The following is a 16,479-nucleotide window of genomic DNA, read 5'->3' on the forward strand; positions in this document are numbered from 1 at the left end:
TTATTTTGTGGTATAAAAATCTGAGAGAGAGAGAGAGAGAGAGAGAGAGAGAATGAACGCACGCTCTGGGAGCATGGCCTAGGGCTGTCTAGTGAGTTCATGGCAGAGGAAAGTAAACTGGGGAAGTTTTGATTCATAGCCCATTGTCTTAATGACTAGATTACATCCGCTCTCAAATTCTAAAGATGTTATTTATCCAAACCTCATATCATAGCCCTTATTTTAAAGAATGAAGAAGTTATATTCCAGTTTTCCTCAAAAGAACTCAGGGCCATTTACATGGTCCCTCCCCTCCAATTTTCTCCACACAACAATTCTGCAAGGCGGACTAGATTACGAGGCAGTAACAGTTGCTGGTACCCAGTAAGCTCAATGACTATGCGGGGATTTGAATGCAGGTCTCCCCAGTCTTGTACCACATCTGCTCATTTCTTGCTGCTGCTGCTGCTCTTCTTCTTCTTCCTCTTCCTCCGAATATCACATCCCTATTATACCTAATATTCATTCCAAGCTTCAGAGTCTAACTCTCCTATAGAATTTGATGCTCCAGCATCTTCAGACCTCACATCCCTGCCTTAATGCACTCTGATAAACTCAAACGTCCTTAATGTACTCCGATGGTAGTGATAAACTATGATGTCACTTCACTGGTGTATCTTCTTCCATGAGTGCTGAGTACCAAGTGGCAATATTCCAGTGATAATTATGTTATGCAAACACCTTTGTTGGAAGTTGTTACAGCTGTCGTGGTGTACAGGAAGACATTTCCATAACCAAATACGCCTATAAACCAGGAGCAGTTTGCCTTTGAAGGCCACTGAGATGGAAGCTGTTGCAGACCAGCAGCTTCTAGCCCTGTTCAGACATTATGTTGCACATGTGAAGTGTACAGGTGTCTGTAAACATGCAGTTTTATGTGAATGATTGTACATGTGTTCACAACGTGAACCTGGGTACAGACTCTCTTTAATGCAGAATTCCAAAAGGAAGTGTAGTAGAGTTGATTGACTGATTGATTAAGTGCTGTCAAGTCGGTCTCGATGCTTAGTGACCACATAGATAGATTCTTTCCAGGGTACTAATGTACGTGTGCTGAAATGTGAATAACTGTGTGTACAAATGTACACCAGTGTTCCTTCCAAGGTATGTGCACATGCCTGCACTCACAAGTTTTTTTATGTCCACTCAGTTAATTTTAGATCCCGCTCAGGTTTTAGATCCCGCTCAGGAAGGCCCCCTTCTGAATGCATGTGCGCACACACTGCCTTGATACTCCTGCCCAGAACAAAACTCATTCCACACACAGATGAAAAAAATGAGAGAACACTGCAGTACACAGAAACTATGCATGTTATGTTCAAACATACAAATCTGTACACATGTATAATTATTAAACTACTAGTATTTTGAAGCCCGTTATAATAACGGGCGCTAGCCTTTTCCTCTCCCCTTTATTTATTTATTTTTTTTAAGTACTGCCGCCGCCGTTGCCGCTGACGTCCCACCCTCCCTCCCTCCCAACTTCCGAAACCACCTTACCCCGGCCCGTGACAGTTGAGGAAAGGAAGAGCTCAATTGAAGAGGGAAAGAGGAGCTCGCAAGCAGTGCTCCTCCCTCTGCAAAGCCTCTTTCCGAACTGGTGCTTGGGGCGGAAAGGACGCCTCTTGCGTCCTTTCCGCCTAAAGCACCAGTTTGGGCAGAGCCTTTGTAGAGGGAGGAGCACTGCTTGCGAGCTCCTCTTTCCCTCTTCAATTGAGCTCTTCCTTTCCTCAACTGTCACGGGCCGGGGTAAGGTGGTTTCGGAAGTTGGGAGGGAGGGAGGGTGGGACTTCGGCGGCAACGGCGGCGGCAGCATTTTCGTCTCCCTGGGCCGGTCTGGAGCCCCGCCGCCATTCCCCCTCCCGCCACCCACCACGGCCCGCGTCTCCGGCCGGGCCGGCCACCCAGGGCTCCAGCGGGCCCGCCACCTGCCGCGACCCGCAGCTCCGGCCGGGCCCTCCGCTGCCCGGGCCCATTCCTGGCTTCCTGGGGCGGCTCTTTCTGGCCACCCAAGATGTTTGGCGGCTCCTGGCGCTCGGTCCTTTGCCGCCGCTAATGGCCGAGGCGGCGGCTCTGCCACCGCCTCAGCCAGTCTCTTCCTCCTCCACAGTCCTGGCTTCTTCGGGGCGGCCGTTTGTGGCCGCTCAACGTGGCCGCCGGGTGCTGGCGGTCGTGTCTCTCTTGGACTGTTCTGAGCATGCGCTCCGCGCATGCTCAGAACAGTCGAGGCACGAACGCACGCTTGGTGTCCGTCCACGGACGGACACCAAGCGTTTTATTAGAGAGGATTATGTTCAACATACATATAGCAGTACACTTCCTATCTGTATGCTGCGCTTGAAAGTCTATAACCACGCTCATTTTGAAAAGAAGCACATGTACATTCACACTAAAACATGCACATATGAACAGACACCTCTACACAGATTCATTCATTCATTCCACTTTTATACCACACCAAACTCATGTCTCTGGGCGGCTCACAATGATAAAACAGTTAAAAACACATATAAAAACACATAAAAACAATTAAAAACTAACAATTTAAAAATCAATCACAGGATCAAAAACCTATGCATTATCAAGAAACTGAAAAAGTCTGAATAGACTAGACTGTATGTATGTTGAACAAAGTGTCAATAGGGCTTCTGTCACAAGGGAAATAGACCACCAGAAAACATGCCTCTTGGCACAATTCACGGTGCTAGTCCTTATGACCTGTGAAGTTCTGGGGTGCTATACTTCGGAGACCTCCATCTTCTCTGCCTTATCCCAATCAAAAAGATGGATTTGAGAATGACCTCTTAGCATAGTGGTTAGTGTCAGACTAGATGCAGGTTCAAATCCTCACGCAGCCATCAAGCTTGCAGGGTGACTTTGGGCCAGTCTCACACTTTCAGACTAACCTACCTCCCAAGTCTGTTGTGAGGATAAAATCTGTGTGTCTATTTGTGGGAGGATTATGTATATACTTCCGGAGTTCCTTAAGAGAAAGGGAGACAGATAAGTTATGCTCACCTGTAGGTCTATAAAAATAGAGAATTTAAATGTGTGTGCACCAAAATTAACCATCAAGGATGTACAAAGTACATTTGCCAATGCAACCCAGAAAACCCTGCTGTACCTTTTCGTTCTCCAGCACAAGGGCAGCCATGGTTCCTCTCCCTCACACCGCCTCTCCAATGCACCTGCCTGGTCTCCAGCTATATCAAGGAACTTGAAGAGCACAACACAGGCTCCAAGATGGCAACCTACTACAAAGGCATTATGGGTAGTTCCTCCAAATGTTATGTAATTTCCTTTGGCTGGGGGGGGGGCGCTCTCCAAAGTTATAGGAAGCAGCACCAATATCAAACACAGCATGTTTTATTTTGTTTTGCTTTGCTTTTTCCTGTTTAGACAGCCATTTGATGGCTAAGTTATGCAAGCAGAGAAGTAAACATTTTATTTTAAGTATTCAGCTGGTCTTTTAAAATATTTTGGCCTTAAAAATATATATGCTATTTTCCAAGAAACTCCAGAATAGAGAAGGCTAGAAGTTCAAACAGCCAACTAGGAATAAATAGCTAAAACAAACAAACACATGCATAACCAAAGGAATTTTATTCAACAGTGGGGTTAAAATAAAATAAAAACTCGTTATGTGCCTAACAAATGAGAGCAAAACTAAAGGAACGCAACTAATTTCAAGTTCTAGGACTGTTAAGATAAAATTGGCAAAGAAGAAAAAGAGATCTGTAAACTAGAATTTAAAATCCCAATCTTTTCCTAAACATAGCAATATGCGAGATGTTTAGAAAAAGATCACCCAACGAGACACAGGACTCAAACGCGGCGTGCATTTACTTGCGAGCAAGCACCTTTGAGTCCAGTGGGGCTTACTCCCGAGTAAACATGAGATTTCCTTTTTTTAACCCACTGTACCAGGGAGAAAGAAATTGAGCCGGCTTGGAGAAGAGGAAGAAGGGACAGCATGACGAGAAGGCAACAGTTAAGAAGCGTGCGGGTTGTTTTTCTGCCTCTTCCTTGGAATTTCAGCTACATGCTTGAAGGTCAGGTGCACAATCGGGATTCGGGAAACGCACGCGAAGAGACACACGTAAAGAAAAGCTCCTGCTTTCCCTACCCACACGTGTAGCGAGCCTCCCACCGCTTGCTAAGGGAATCTTGCAGCAGCCAAGAGATCGCTTAGCACCAGCCGCTCTCCCCGGGCGCCCCGGCGCTGCGCAGCTCAGCAGCGCCCTCCAAGCTGCTTCCCCGCATTGCAAGCCATCCCCCTCCTCCTTCCCCGGGCTTCTAGCAACCGCAAACAACAAGCTCCCTCTTTAGCCCTTCTCTAAAACAGGCAGCTTCCAGCCTTATATACCCTGCTAAAAATAGCCTGCTGCGCGCCCGGCCAATCAGGAGAGCTCGAATTTCGAATCGGGCCAATCGGGCTAGGCGTCACGGAGAGGCTCGGTCACGCCAGGAGGGGCCGAGATGCGCCGCGCGCGGCCATTGGGCGTCTCTGACATCATTGCAACGCGCTGTAACGAGTTTGTTTGTTGGAGATTGGGCAGCGTTCGGAGCCGGCGTAATGGGATCACGAGGTGGCGGGGGGTGGTGAAGGGGAGGGGAAGGAGCAAAGGGGGCGGAGCGAGCTTGGCCAGTGAGCTGAAGGGAGGGGGGCAGAAAGAGGAGGAGGAAGAGGAGGTTGTGGCCAAGGAGAGAGAGAGAGAGAGAGAGAGCGCTTTGAATAGGGAAGTTTTGCAGGGGGTTACATTCGCAGTCATCTCAGTGTTTGCAAATATTGGGTCGGCTCCTGAAGCAAGTTATCTTCTGGAGAGAGCCCTAGGAGTAGAAAGCAGGACCGGCAGCGTCGGGAAGACTTTGCCAAAGCAAAATATATACATATATCTCTCTCTTATCTTCTATATTGCTGTGCAATTAAACTTTGCATGAAACTTCGCTTTAAAAACCAAGGAAAAGAAATTCCCTCTTCATCTTGACTATCGAACCGGAATTTAATATATAGACCTAAATAGATATTATTATTTTTTTCTATTATTATTTTTTCTTTTTTTTTGGTGGTCGTCTTCTTCTCTGGTGGAGGAAGTGTGGAGCCTTGTAAATAGCTGGCTGTATCTGTTATCATCACCTGCCACCACGGCTACCGGCAGCAGCAGTGGCAGCTAAAGACATCTGTGGTGTTGTTGTTGCTGTTATTTTTTAAAAGCGAGAAAATTGCAATCAGACATTGACTCGGTGGAGGGTTTTTGTGGCAGCTTGACACACACACAAAACCAGCCATGGATGTACTCCCAATGTGCAGCATCTTTCAGGAACTCCAAATTGTCCACGATACTGGTTACTTCTCCGCTTTGCCCTCTCTGGAAGAATATTGGCAACAGGTAATAGAGGATGTGCTTCGACTCGCCAGTTTTGCTTTTAAAGCTTGATGGTTGGGATGCATTTAAAAGCTGCCAAGGCATCGCTTAGGTTCTTGCCTTGTTAAAGCCTTTCTAATTTTTCTCGGTTTTCTTTAAAAAAAAAAAAAGGAAAACGAAAGCGGTGATTTGTTTTGCTTTTTAATTTTTAGCAGGTGTGTGGGGTGGCTGTTCTGAAAGGTGTGTGTTCCCCCCACTCCTTTAAAAATATTCGTGAATGCTAGTGCACTGCTTTTCTGAACAGCGCTGTCAGATCCAGCAAGCGGTGGTGGCTGGTGTTTCCTGAATGCTTGCGCTCCTCATTCTTTTGGCTGTCCTGGCTGTCTTTTTGTAGCTCATCAAAACAACCACTAGAGCAGAGATGTTGCCATATATATATGTATAGATAGATATAGATATAGATATTTAAAGAGGGGTAGCAGGAGGAAGGAAAACAAGCCCCCCCCCCGCGAGGGTTTTCGCATTTGCTTGCTCCAATTCCTGCAAAAGTTTCCCATGCCTTGCCTTGTAGCGAATCCAAGCGCCGGAATTGGATCTTGTCATCCGGACTGCTTTTCATTTGCATGGAGTTGTTTTCCACGGAACGAGCCTCCCCCCTCCCCATCCTTTGCTCTCTTTCTCTTTTTTTTATATAACTGGAAAAGGGGGGGGTGTATATATATTTAAAATCTCTTGCTATAATTCTTGGCAGTGTAATGATCGCCCCTGTCTAATTCTGTACCTGCTGTTTGTTAACCAGTTTTAAAAACGAAAAACGCCAAAAAAAAAAAAATCTCCCTTGCCTTCTCCCCCCCCCCCCCAGTGATCTGTCAGTCATATGACAATGATCCTGTTTTTTTCGCTAAGTGCTCTGAAATAGGAAGGACTACTCTCGGGCTTCCTGCCTTGAATGGATTTTTGTCTTGTTGTTGTTGGGACCCAAGGCATTGCATAGCTTGGAGACACAATTGTTTTTGCATTGTCTTGGATATTTGGGAGGCGGGGGAGGAGGAGATCATGTTTACTTTTCGCTTTCAGCTGCGATATTTGCTCTGTGTGTGTGTGTGTGTGTGTGTGTTTAAACTCAACGCAATGTCCAGATCCAATCAGTGCGGCTCTTTCAAGTAAAGCTTGAGAAGAACCTCTCCAGAAGGTTGAAATCCGGAGTGTTTAAATGTTTTGTAATTGCAGGCGCTGTCCACCCACCCCCCCCCACCCCCGGCCTCAGCTTTCTTTGGAAGCCAGCTCCAATAGTTTGTGATTGAAATTGATCTAAGTAGTTTCCTTCGGGCATTTTGGGATTTGGGCTGAATGCCAACGTCGGGTCCCAGTAGCCTTCAGAGGCATTTCAAACTCCTCCGAGCTTCAGGCTAGTCCTTAGCGCTGACTGGCATAGCCTAATGGGGGAAATTTTAAATCACCCCTGAATATGAAAGTTTAACGGCGCCCTTTCTATAAATCCCCTTCCTGTTTCCTGATGGGATCGATGCAGTGCCTTGCTTCTCTTACCAAGGTATTTTTACATGCCCTGCAGATCAGTTGTCTGATTATAGGGAAACCTATAAATATTGATTGGGTGGCTTTTTCCACTCTTGCCTCCCACCCCCAAATCTGTTAACAAGGGAGAAGAGAGAAATTCAAAGTGTGTGTGTGTGTATGTAAATCAGCATGATGCTATTACAGAAACTCTCTTTAAGCTGACACTTAAGAGTGGAAAAATGTTTGGCATTTTCTTTTGGGGTCAGCTTTGCTTGTACTGCCGTAGGGGGAGGGATCTTGCTAAAATAAGGTCGCCAGCACTTGGCAGGGGCAAATGGAGCCTAGGAATTTGCCCGTAAAACATAGACCCTAGATTTTAGTGCCGGTTAATATGCTGATCCTTAATAGTCAGTGGAATTAATTAAGTATACACACAGTTGCCCTGCCACCTTAAGCAGTGCTAATATTTCTTGCTTTCCAAACTTCTCATCAGTTGGGGGGGGGAATGCTGTGTCACTTGGAGGGGAGAGGAGTTATTTTGCTTATTTTGGAGCAGAAAGCCTAACTTTCCATGTTCCATTGCATGTATATTTGAAACATGTACTTTCTTGGCAGGGAGTCAAGATTCAAAAAGGAAGTCTGCTTTGGCAATGAGTGAAAGAAATAAGGGGATGACTCATAGAACGTACACCGAGCCAATAGATAAAGTTCTTCTTCATTGCAGGACCTAATGAGTTGCACTCTTACGCACCCCCACCACCCGCCGCAACACCCACCATTTAATTGTGTATTTTTGCAGTAATGCGTTGGAATTTGGAATGTCTGTTTCTTTGACATTCCTGTGGTGGTTCCAACCTCTGCAAGAAGCACCCAGTGTTTAGCGAGGTACATGTATGGCAGTCCACTTTGGGAATGACTTTTTAAAAAAATAATTTAAAATTTCACTTGAGTTTCTCATGCCCAGGAAAATGGGTTGGCTTATATGTACTCCTTGAAGATTCCTGCTGCTGCTGTCAGGGAAGGGCTTCCCAATTGCACAATGAATTGTGGCTGGGGGTGATGGGAACTGTAGTTCAGCCACAGCTGGAGTACCGCAGGTTGGGAACCCCTGTGTTGGAATATGTAGGACATTCAGCTTATTGGGAGTCAATTTTGGTACATGCCTAGAGGAATATGGGAACACAGGAAGCTGCCTTACACCAAGCCAGACTATTGGTCCATCTAGCTCAGTATTGTCTGAGCTGATTGGCAGTGGCTCTCCAGGGTTTTAAGGCTGGAATCTTTCCCAGCCCTACCTGGAGATTGAACCTGGGACCTTCTACATGCAAAGCAGATGCTCGCCCACTATGCTATAGCCTCATCTCCCCTTGTTGCAGTGACAAGTTGTGCAGGCCTGCTCTAAAGCAACAAAGGTGTCAGAAGGCCACTAATTCAAGAGTGGCCCTGGTAATTCCCTGTGGATATTGAAAATTAGTTCGGAGCCCTTGTGAAGAAAATGTAAGAACTGTCAAGCATGAAAGGCCTCATCAAAATCTGGGGTGGCTGGTGAGAAGGGACTGGTGTTCAAACTAACCCACTGAACATCTCCCTTCCAGGAGACATTTGCTTAGTTAGTGCAGATTAATTTAGAGGCTTCACTGGAAAATGTAGGTGGACTTGAACTCTTCTGCTGTTCTTGGGAATTGTATTGTTGACAGTAACAGTCATCAGATGAGGGCTGAGTGGCCCGTAGCTTTGAAGGAGCCTAGCAACCAGATGTAAACAGCTCATCTTTGTGCACAGGCGCCGTTCTTGAAGTCTCTCATAATGTTTATCATTTTTTAATGATATTTTAATTTCTTTTATAGACTTGCTTAGAGCTGGAACGATACCTCCAGAGCGAGCCCTGCTACGTGTCTGCCTCTGAAATAAAATTTGACAGTCAAGAGGATCTGTGGACCAAACTTATTCTGGCACGTGAGAAAAAGGAGGAGTTGGAGCAGAAGACCTCATGTCTTCTGAAGGAGGACACTGCCAGTAGCCAGAGCTTAGAGACTAACAGTTTGAATTCCGATCTCAGCAGCGAATCTTCAGACAGCTCTGAGGAACTTTCACCTACGACGAAGTTTACCTCTGATCCCATAAGTGATGTCTTAGGCTTAGCCAGTGCGGGAAACTTGAGTTCATCAGTCGCTTCTACTCCCCCTTCTTCTCCTGAATTGGGGAAGGAGCCATCTTCTCAACCATGGAATTGTGCACCTGGTGAATTGCATTCGCCAGGCAAAATTCGTACTGGTACTGGGGGAAAGACTGCGGAAAAGGGTAACCCGGTCAACGGCGATGCCTCCCCAGACGGGAGGAGGAGGGTTCACAGGTGTCAATTCAATGGGTGCAGGAAGGTTTACACCAAAAGCTCACATTTGAAAGCACATCAACGTACTCATACAGGTGAGTACCTTTGTGTCTGTTGGAATTTAACAGCATGTCTGGTCTTGGGTGTTTTGCATATTAAGATGACACCAGTTCCTCATGCAGATCTTGGGATTCTCACTTGGCGATAAGGGTGTTGGGCCATGGTTTGAAGCATGTAATACAGCACTCTTGCTGGGTCTGATCAGTGCCTAGATGGAAGCTAATCTGAGAACTGTAGGTTTACTACCTTGAGTTCATGGTGGACGCCAGGATATAAATGTTAGAAATAATAAGGGGATCTCCTTTGCTCCCTGTTTCTGCAGTCCTGACAGCCAGCTTTCTCTTATTGGGATCTCTTTGTTTTTTTTCTGTCCATGACCTGGGCACTCACATCGGACAAGCTACTGGTGGTCATTATCCCACTGGGGTCTTTTCATCTGCCTCTCCAGCTATTGACTAGTTTTCCCTGTATAGCCTGATGCTCTCTCATTTCTTCCCATCCCTGGTGTTCATGGCCAGAAGAACCCCATGCACCAAAATGGCAGTCAGAATGACCAGTCCCTTTTGTCTGCTGCTTCAGTGGATGTCCTCCAAATACTCGCCTGGAGTTACTCGGCAGTTTGGCTGGCCCTGGTTGGTGTCCACTGTAAGGGAAATTCTCCATGCTAGTGTCATAGTGTTACACAATTTCTGGAGTAAGAGCTGCAGGTCATCAGATGATGCAATGTTAGCTGAGGTTTCCCAGAATACATGGCACCACTTCCTCATTCTTCATAAGCCACATAGTTGCAACCTTCTGTGTTCAAAGCTTGGAGGAGGCTAACTTTGTTTATACGTACAAACATAATTTGTTGTTCTTGGTACCCATTTTTTAATTAGTCTGTTTTAAGAAGCTTCACAATGGTTTATCCTTTTCCAAAGGAGGGGAGCAAAAACTAGAGCTCAAACTTGACAACAGAAAGGAAACTGAGAACTTTCTCAGAAATGGGGAATTTCTTGAATTAATTTGGAATCTGCCCTTCAGTGTTGATACTGGATCTCTTAAATAGCAGAAGGGAGCAGATTGTTCCTTTATGAGTTAGGTTGTATAGCAAAATAGCTGTATATGCAGAAGCAGAATAATCTTGCACGGGGTATATTTATAACTGTAAAAATGACAGTGGATTTTACTAGCATTTTATTATTTTGTGGTTTTGCTGACACAGAGTATACAGGATTTTACTGCTGTGAAACCTGGATTTAAAATAAACAAAACAAACAAAAAGCCAGTTCCCTAGGTTAGCATGAAAGGATGTGAGGTGGATAAGCACTCCAGGGCTTGTATAAATTTTTTATAGCCAAAGTAGCTGGCATGCTTGCTTTTTAGCATTAATATTCTACAGCTCTTGATGACTGTGGTTAGGTGCGGAGAACCGCTGGCTGGCTTACCAATAGCAGCTCCAGGTAGAGAGCGAAATTCTGCATCTTGAGATGAAGAGCTAAAGGGCTGCTCTTCAAAGATGCACTTTCTGTGGTCTAAAGGGAAGGAAGAAGGAAACTGCCAAGGGAGAACCTCTACAGCGATTCCCCTAGCTTCGTGTTTGGGTCAATTGAGGAAGGAGAAGAAATGGCTTGTGCATTCTTCTGTGGAAATGAAACTTGAAACACAAAAAGTGTGTTTAACTTCTAGAAAAGGGGAAATACAACTTTTAACTGTTGTGTTAGAGTTGTCACCCTGGAATCTCTGGCTAGAAATGCATTTCCTTGAACTGCTGACTTGCTTTCCTATTTAGGTGCTAGTGCTAAGATCAGTGGGTTTTCTTCCCTATACCTTGGTTATGTCCACAATCCCAGCTCTGGTCCATGTAATATTAGTACTAGTGTGCCTGGAGATGTAGCTAATATTGCAAATAAAATATTCTGCTTTACAGCAGCCTTTTAAAGCTAACCATCAGATCTTCACGATTCAGGGGCACATCCTGTCCTACTTGCTAGAGCTTTTTAGAAAGCAAAAAATGGAATAGCGGGGGGAAACCCTAACCCTTAAGTTGTATCCTTTTGCATTACAAAAGTAATGGTTTATAGCCTACAAACCATTTGCTATTGCATACTATGATTAGGATTAAGTAGGTAGATCCATCAATCTCTCAGAATGCCTGGATTTTGACCAGTTTATCTTGATGGGTCATTAAATGGGATAAAAGAAGCTTGCAGCCAAATAGCTTACTATAGCAAGTATATAGCCTAGGCTGTGCATTACTGAGATAAATTATGTATTAAAAAGCTGCTGCAATTTTATTGGCCTAGAAGACAAATCCACAAAAGTTTCTATACTGTAAGCACACTTATTCAGGGTCTCCCCTCAAATCTGTATCTTGGTCACTTTTGACCCTAAAGAAATGGAGAACCAACTTTTTAAAAGCTTCTCTAACCTGGTCACTTGGATGCAGTTGCTTGCCCCAGACGATTTGGTAAATGATCTCTGACAAGCTTCTACTCTTTCCATTTGTACAACTCCTAGTATGCAAAGTGCTCAGCAAGGCTTACATTACTGGCCTCTTCAGTCACGTCTTGAGGTTTTGCAGCAGCAGCAAAGCTGTCCGCTCAAAAACATCTAAATCCTCCATCAGCATTCTCAGAAGTACTTGGCGCGCTGTTGTGAATGAAAGAGCAGGCTTGTTTCCTATGTAAAAACAAACGGATCGATATTAATCTTTGGTTGGAGAGGAAGCTGGATAGCTAATGATCTCTGGTATGTGTTTTATTTTTCAGGAGAAAAGCCTTACAGATGCTCGTGGGAAGGGTGTGAGTGGCGTTTTGCGAGGAGTGATGAATTAACCAGACACTTCAGAAAGCACACGGGTGCCAAGCCTTTTAAATGTAATCACTGTGACAGGTATGTGACAGGATCCTCCCCTTTTATCATCCATATACCTTTTGCCAGTGCTTTCCTGGGAAACGAGGAGCTGAGCATTTCATTCAGAAAGCTATCAATAAGCAAGACATTTCCATGCATATTAGCTGTGTCCCTTTGCATCTGTGAAGTATCCAGCTTTATAGGAAGCTGTCTTGTGCTAGTCGGACCATTGGTCCATCTAGCTCAATATTGTCTACACCAGGGATTCTCAACGTTGGGTCACCAGATGTTATTGGGCTTCAGCTCCCATAATCCCCAGGCCCAGTGGCCTTTGGCTGGGGTTTATGGGAGTTGAAGTCCAATAACATCTGGGAATCCAACGTTGAGAATCCCTGCTCTACACTCATAGGTGGCAGCACTCCAGGGTTTCAGGCAGGAGTCTCTCCCAGCCCTATCTGGAGATGCCAGGAAGGGAACTTGGAACCTTCTGCATGCAAGCAGATGCTCTTCCACTGAGCCGACAGTCCCCAAGGGGGATATCTTACAGTGCTCACATGTAGTCTCTCATCCAAATGCAGACCCTGCTTAGCAAATTCATGTTCACTACCACAAGGCCAGCTCTTCTCCTTCATTGATCGGCACCAGTGTCGCTTAATAGCACAAAATGCCTTTTAAAAGAGGAACAATTCCTACCTTAGCCTAAGGGAAAATCCGTTCCTGCCGTCTTCCAATTGCACATTCCAGAACAGTGTAATTGAAATCTAATGGCAATACTCCTGGAGTTAAGTGGATGGAAGTTTGCAGTTCATGTGTTTGGGTAGCCACTGCTTAGACTAAGGTTGAATAATAGAGCAACTTCCTAACTCTTAAGATTAGGGGGATGGTGGAACAAGTGGACAGGAAAAGTCTGTAGAATTTCCTTCATTGAATGTGTAGAAGGCAAGATGGGGTTAACTCCTTGTGGTATAACTTAAAATCTAGCAGATGCTGCCACAGCATAAGGAACTGAGTGGAGCTTTTGGCTGGTCACTTCCAACTCTTAAGATTGCATGTGTTCCCTTTTTCCTCCTGTGGCTGAAATTTCAAGGTCGTTTTCTGCCACTCTTGAATTTTTCTTTCACTAACTGATCTACGTTCTACACCATTTAAATGGAAATTAGGCTGATTTTTTTGGCAACCCTTCTATCATGGTGGTTATTAGCAGGGGTCACTAAGAGCTGGTTTTAATGGCTACTGCAGGGCAGTGGAACTTCAGCCTTCCAGCTGCTGTTGGTCTACAACTCCCATCATCCCTGGCACAGTGGCCAATAGTCGGGGATTATGTGAGTTGTAGTCCAGATTGTGCAGGCCTGAGCTAGGGGTTTGAGAGCTTGGACGTAGGGGGAGCTGGGTTCAGTTCCCTGCCAGGGTAGTTCACTCTCTCAGCCTGTTCTACCATACAATATAGTTTTGAGCCTAAAATGCCACTCTGAGCTCCTTTAGATGAAGAGTGTGACACAATATGATGGCTGCTAAGTAAGTCAGGTGGAGACTGAATCTAGGTCATTCATTTTTGGCTGTGCAACCAAGATCATATCCAGTGCGCTCCGCTCAATGCATTTTCAAATATCTTGTGATACGATGTGACTATTGACAATCTGGCCACGTGGCGGAGTGATCACTCCACTACTTTCCCCTGGTATGTTGCACACCACTTGCCTTGTCATTAACGTCTTGCTGTACTAGAAGGGCCCTGTGAGTCAGCACAATTTGCATTGATTTGTAGAGCAAGTTGCTTCCAAATAGTGCTTCAGGTTGTCAGTCAAGCATGTTACATGCTTGGTTGCTACTGTTCCCATTTTACAGAAAAAGATGCTGGGGCTGAGGTGCAGTTGCATGCTAAAGGGTCTTGAACTTGGGTCTTCCCAGTCAGCATTGTATAGAAAGCTGCCATATACTGACTCAGACAATTGGTCCGTCTAGCAGAGTATTTTCTACACTGGTGGGCAATTGCTCTCCAAGGTTTCGGGCAGGAGTCTTTCCCAGCCCCACCTGGAGATGTCGGGGATTGAACCTGGGACCTTCTGCATGCAAAGCAGGTGCTCTGCCACTGAGCTACAAACCCAGTCTCTGCATTCAGCCTCTCTATCCCAGAGCTGGCCAACTTTGGCCTTTTTGCAAATGTTTGTTTGTTTATTTGTTCGATTTCTATACCGCCCTTCCAAAAATGGCTCAGGGTGGTGGACTAAATGTTGGACTACAACTACCATAATCCCTGACTACTGGCCACTGTGATTGACGATGATGAATTGTAGTCCAAAGCAGTTGCTGCTGCTTTGCATTTTATATAGTCATGGGGTGTGTGTGTGTGTGTGTGTGTGTGTGTGTGTGAAACTTTCAACTAGATTTGTATCTTTATATTCCAATTTAATATTTTTATTGTGTCCCTCTGTGTGTGTGATTTGTAAACCGCCCTGAGATTGTTTTAATGAAAGACAGTATAAAAATTTAATGATTAATACATAAATAAATTGAAAACAGCCCGAGGGCCGAGGTTGGGCATGCCAATGTTATCCGTATCTGCAAATGACTCTACAAGAGGATAAACCTGATGATTTCCCTCTTCTTTTTCGGCAGGTGTTTCTCCAGGTCTGATCACCTGGCCCTTCACATGAAGAGGCATCTCTGAATGGGCGAAGGGGTGGAATCCTGTGGGCTAAGAGGCTTCGAGGTCAAAGGGCCTTGAAAGAAGGGATGCGTTTTCCAGCCAAAGCATGCCATTTTGCACCCTAACCCAGTTGCCTCCAGGGCCTTTCTTCCTTAGAAGGTCTCCAGAGGGCTAAACAAGTCATGTAAGAAACGGCATAGCGACCGCACGGCGTGGGTCTCATACCCTGGTACCCAGCCTTCTGAGTGGCTCTAGGACTTCTGCTGTGAGCACGTGCACTGAGAATGTTAATGATTGGACGACTGTATGTTACTGAGGATCTACTGGGTGACTGTATGCTGAGGCACATACATAGTTTGTTTGTTTTTTGTTCCTTGTGGTTGTTCTATAACCGTAAGAGAGAAAAGGTTGGCTGAATGGGGGATTTTTTTAAAAAAAAAAAAAAATTGCGTGTGTAAGGAGTATACCGCAAGGCAGAGTGATCACCAGTCATTTCCAGAGGGGGGCGGGGGAAGGAAGGGGTGTCTGCACCTTTTGTAAAAGATGGTGGTGGGGTGGGGTGGGGGGGGAGATGGAGGGGTGGGGAAAGAAAGTCAGGACACCAGAACGGAGGTAGGGGCCCCTATCCTGTGTGAGAGGAGCTTATGGTGTCTGGTCCAGCTATTAAATGTGCAATGTGTCAAGTAGCTTGTTTTACTTGCTACATAGCTCATTTGTAATCCATTGTATAAGCTGTGTATTTACAATATAACACAACCTATAACTTTTCATTATAATACAGAGGTTATTGCATGGTTCTGGGGAACTATATGCTTTTCCATTCTTTAATCAGGACTGCAGTTCTCTTTTGTTCCTCCGCCCCCTCCAATTCCAGTTAAAAGCTGCTGCAATGCAATTGGTTTAATGTTACATAACATACAGAACCTGAATAATTTTTGTTTTTGTCCTGTTTGGGTGGATAAAACCACTGTAGACTAGAACTTTTTTAAAGAAACAAACTCATGCAGCTATTTGTTTTTCTTCTCTTTCTTCTCTCTCTCTCTCTCTCTCTCTCTCTTTCTCTCTCTTTCTCTCTTTCTCTTATTTATGCCTTGAGGTCTATTTTCTGGTTTTCTAGCTGTTAATGCACTGTTGACCTTAATAATGGTGCCTTATGCAAAGTGATCTTCTCTTGTCGGAAGGTCTTATACAGGGGTATGGGTGATGTATGCTTTATTAAGGCTCTTTTGTCACCTGACATTTGTACTGTATCAAATGTATATTATGAAGAGGTGTGAAGAAAATAGGCTTATGTCCAGGGTTTCCATACATAGAAACATGTTCAACATGTCAGCACGATACTCTTCTTCTTTTTAAATTTTTTTTACATAAGCAATTCCATGGAATAATAGGGAAGTACAACCATTGGAATATCTGACCAGTTTTGCCACCCTGAGAATCCCTGTTTCTATAGAACCTTTGCACAATCATCACATATATAAAAAATATATATACCCCTTCCTCTCCCCGCCCCCCAAAACACCCCTGTACTTGAGAAAATGCTCTGTTTATCTCATGCATATTTAAAAGTGCAGGAGTATTTAAAAAAAAAGTATTTGCTTAAAAGGCACAAGTTTCACATCTATATATCTAGGTTTTTTCAGTTAATATAAAAAAAGGCTTTTTGTTAAAACTGGGGGGAA

The 16,479-nt window shown here is 44.8% G+C and overlaps 1 protein-coding gene across 2 annotated transcripts; it reads left to right on the plus strand.

Annotated features, from left to right (window-relative positions):
• Positions 1-4,714: 4,714 nt before the first annotated feature.
• Positions 4,715-15,312, plus strand: KLF6 (KLF transcription factor 6). Of its 2 annotated transcripts, none has more exons than XM_053263934.1 (4): positions 4,715-5,429; positions 8,771-9,350; positions 12,066-12,189; positions 14,767-15,312. In XM_053263934.1, exons 1-4 carry the CDS (start codon positions 5,328-5,330, stop codon positions 14,816-14,818), a joined length of 858 nt encoding a protein of 285 aa, XP_053119909.1. In that variant the 5' UTR covers positions 4,715-5,327; the 3' UTR covers positions 14,819-15,312. The 2 variants fall into 2 exon arrangements, with proteins under 2 accessions (XP_053119909.1, XP_053119910.1); XM_053263935.1 differs by lacking the exon at positions 4,715-5,429 and adding an exon at positions 6,659-6,957.
• The last annotated feature ends 1,167 nt before the right edge of the window (positions 15,313-16,479 follow it).

This window comes from Hemicordylus capensis, chromosome 6 (genome assembly GCF_027244095.1).
Source record: "Hemicordylus capensis ecotype Gifberg chromosome 6, rHemCap1.1.pri, whole genome shotgun sequence".
Lineage (NCBI taxonomy): Eukaryota > Metazoa > Chordata > Lepidosauria > Squamata > Cordylidae > Hemicordylus > Hemicordylus capensis.

Excerpts from the sequence above, each read along its gene's own strand:
- KLF6 (XM_053263934.1), top strand. The coding sequence starts at position 5,328 with ATGGATGTACTCCCAATGTGCAGCATCTTTCAGGAACTCCAAATTGTC. Across the intron at positions 5,430-8,770 it reads TGGAAGAATATTGGCAACAG|ACTTGCTTAGAGCTGGAACG; the intron begins GTAATAGAGGAT and ends TTTCTTTTATAG. Across the intron at positions 12,190-14,766 it reads AAATGTAATCACTGTGACAG|GTGTTTCTCCAGGTCTGATC; the intron begins GTATGTGACAGG and ends CTTTTTCGGCAG.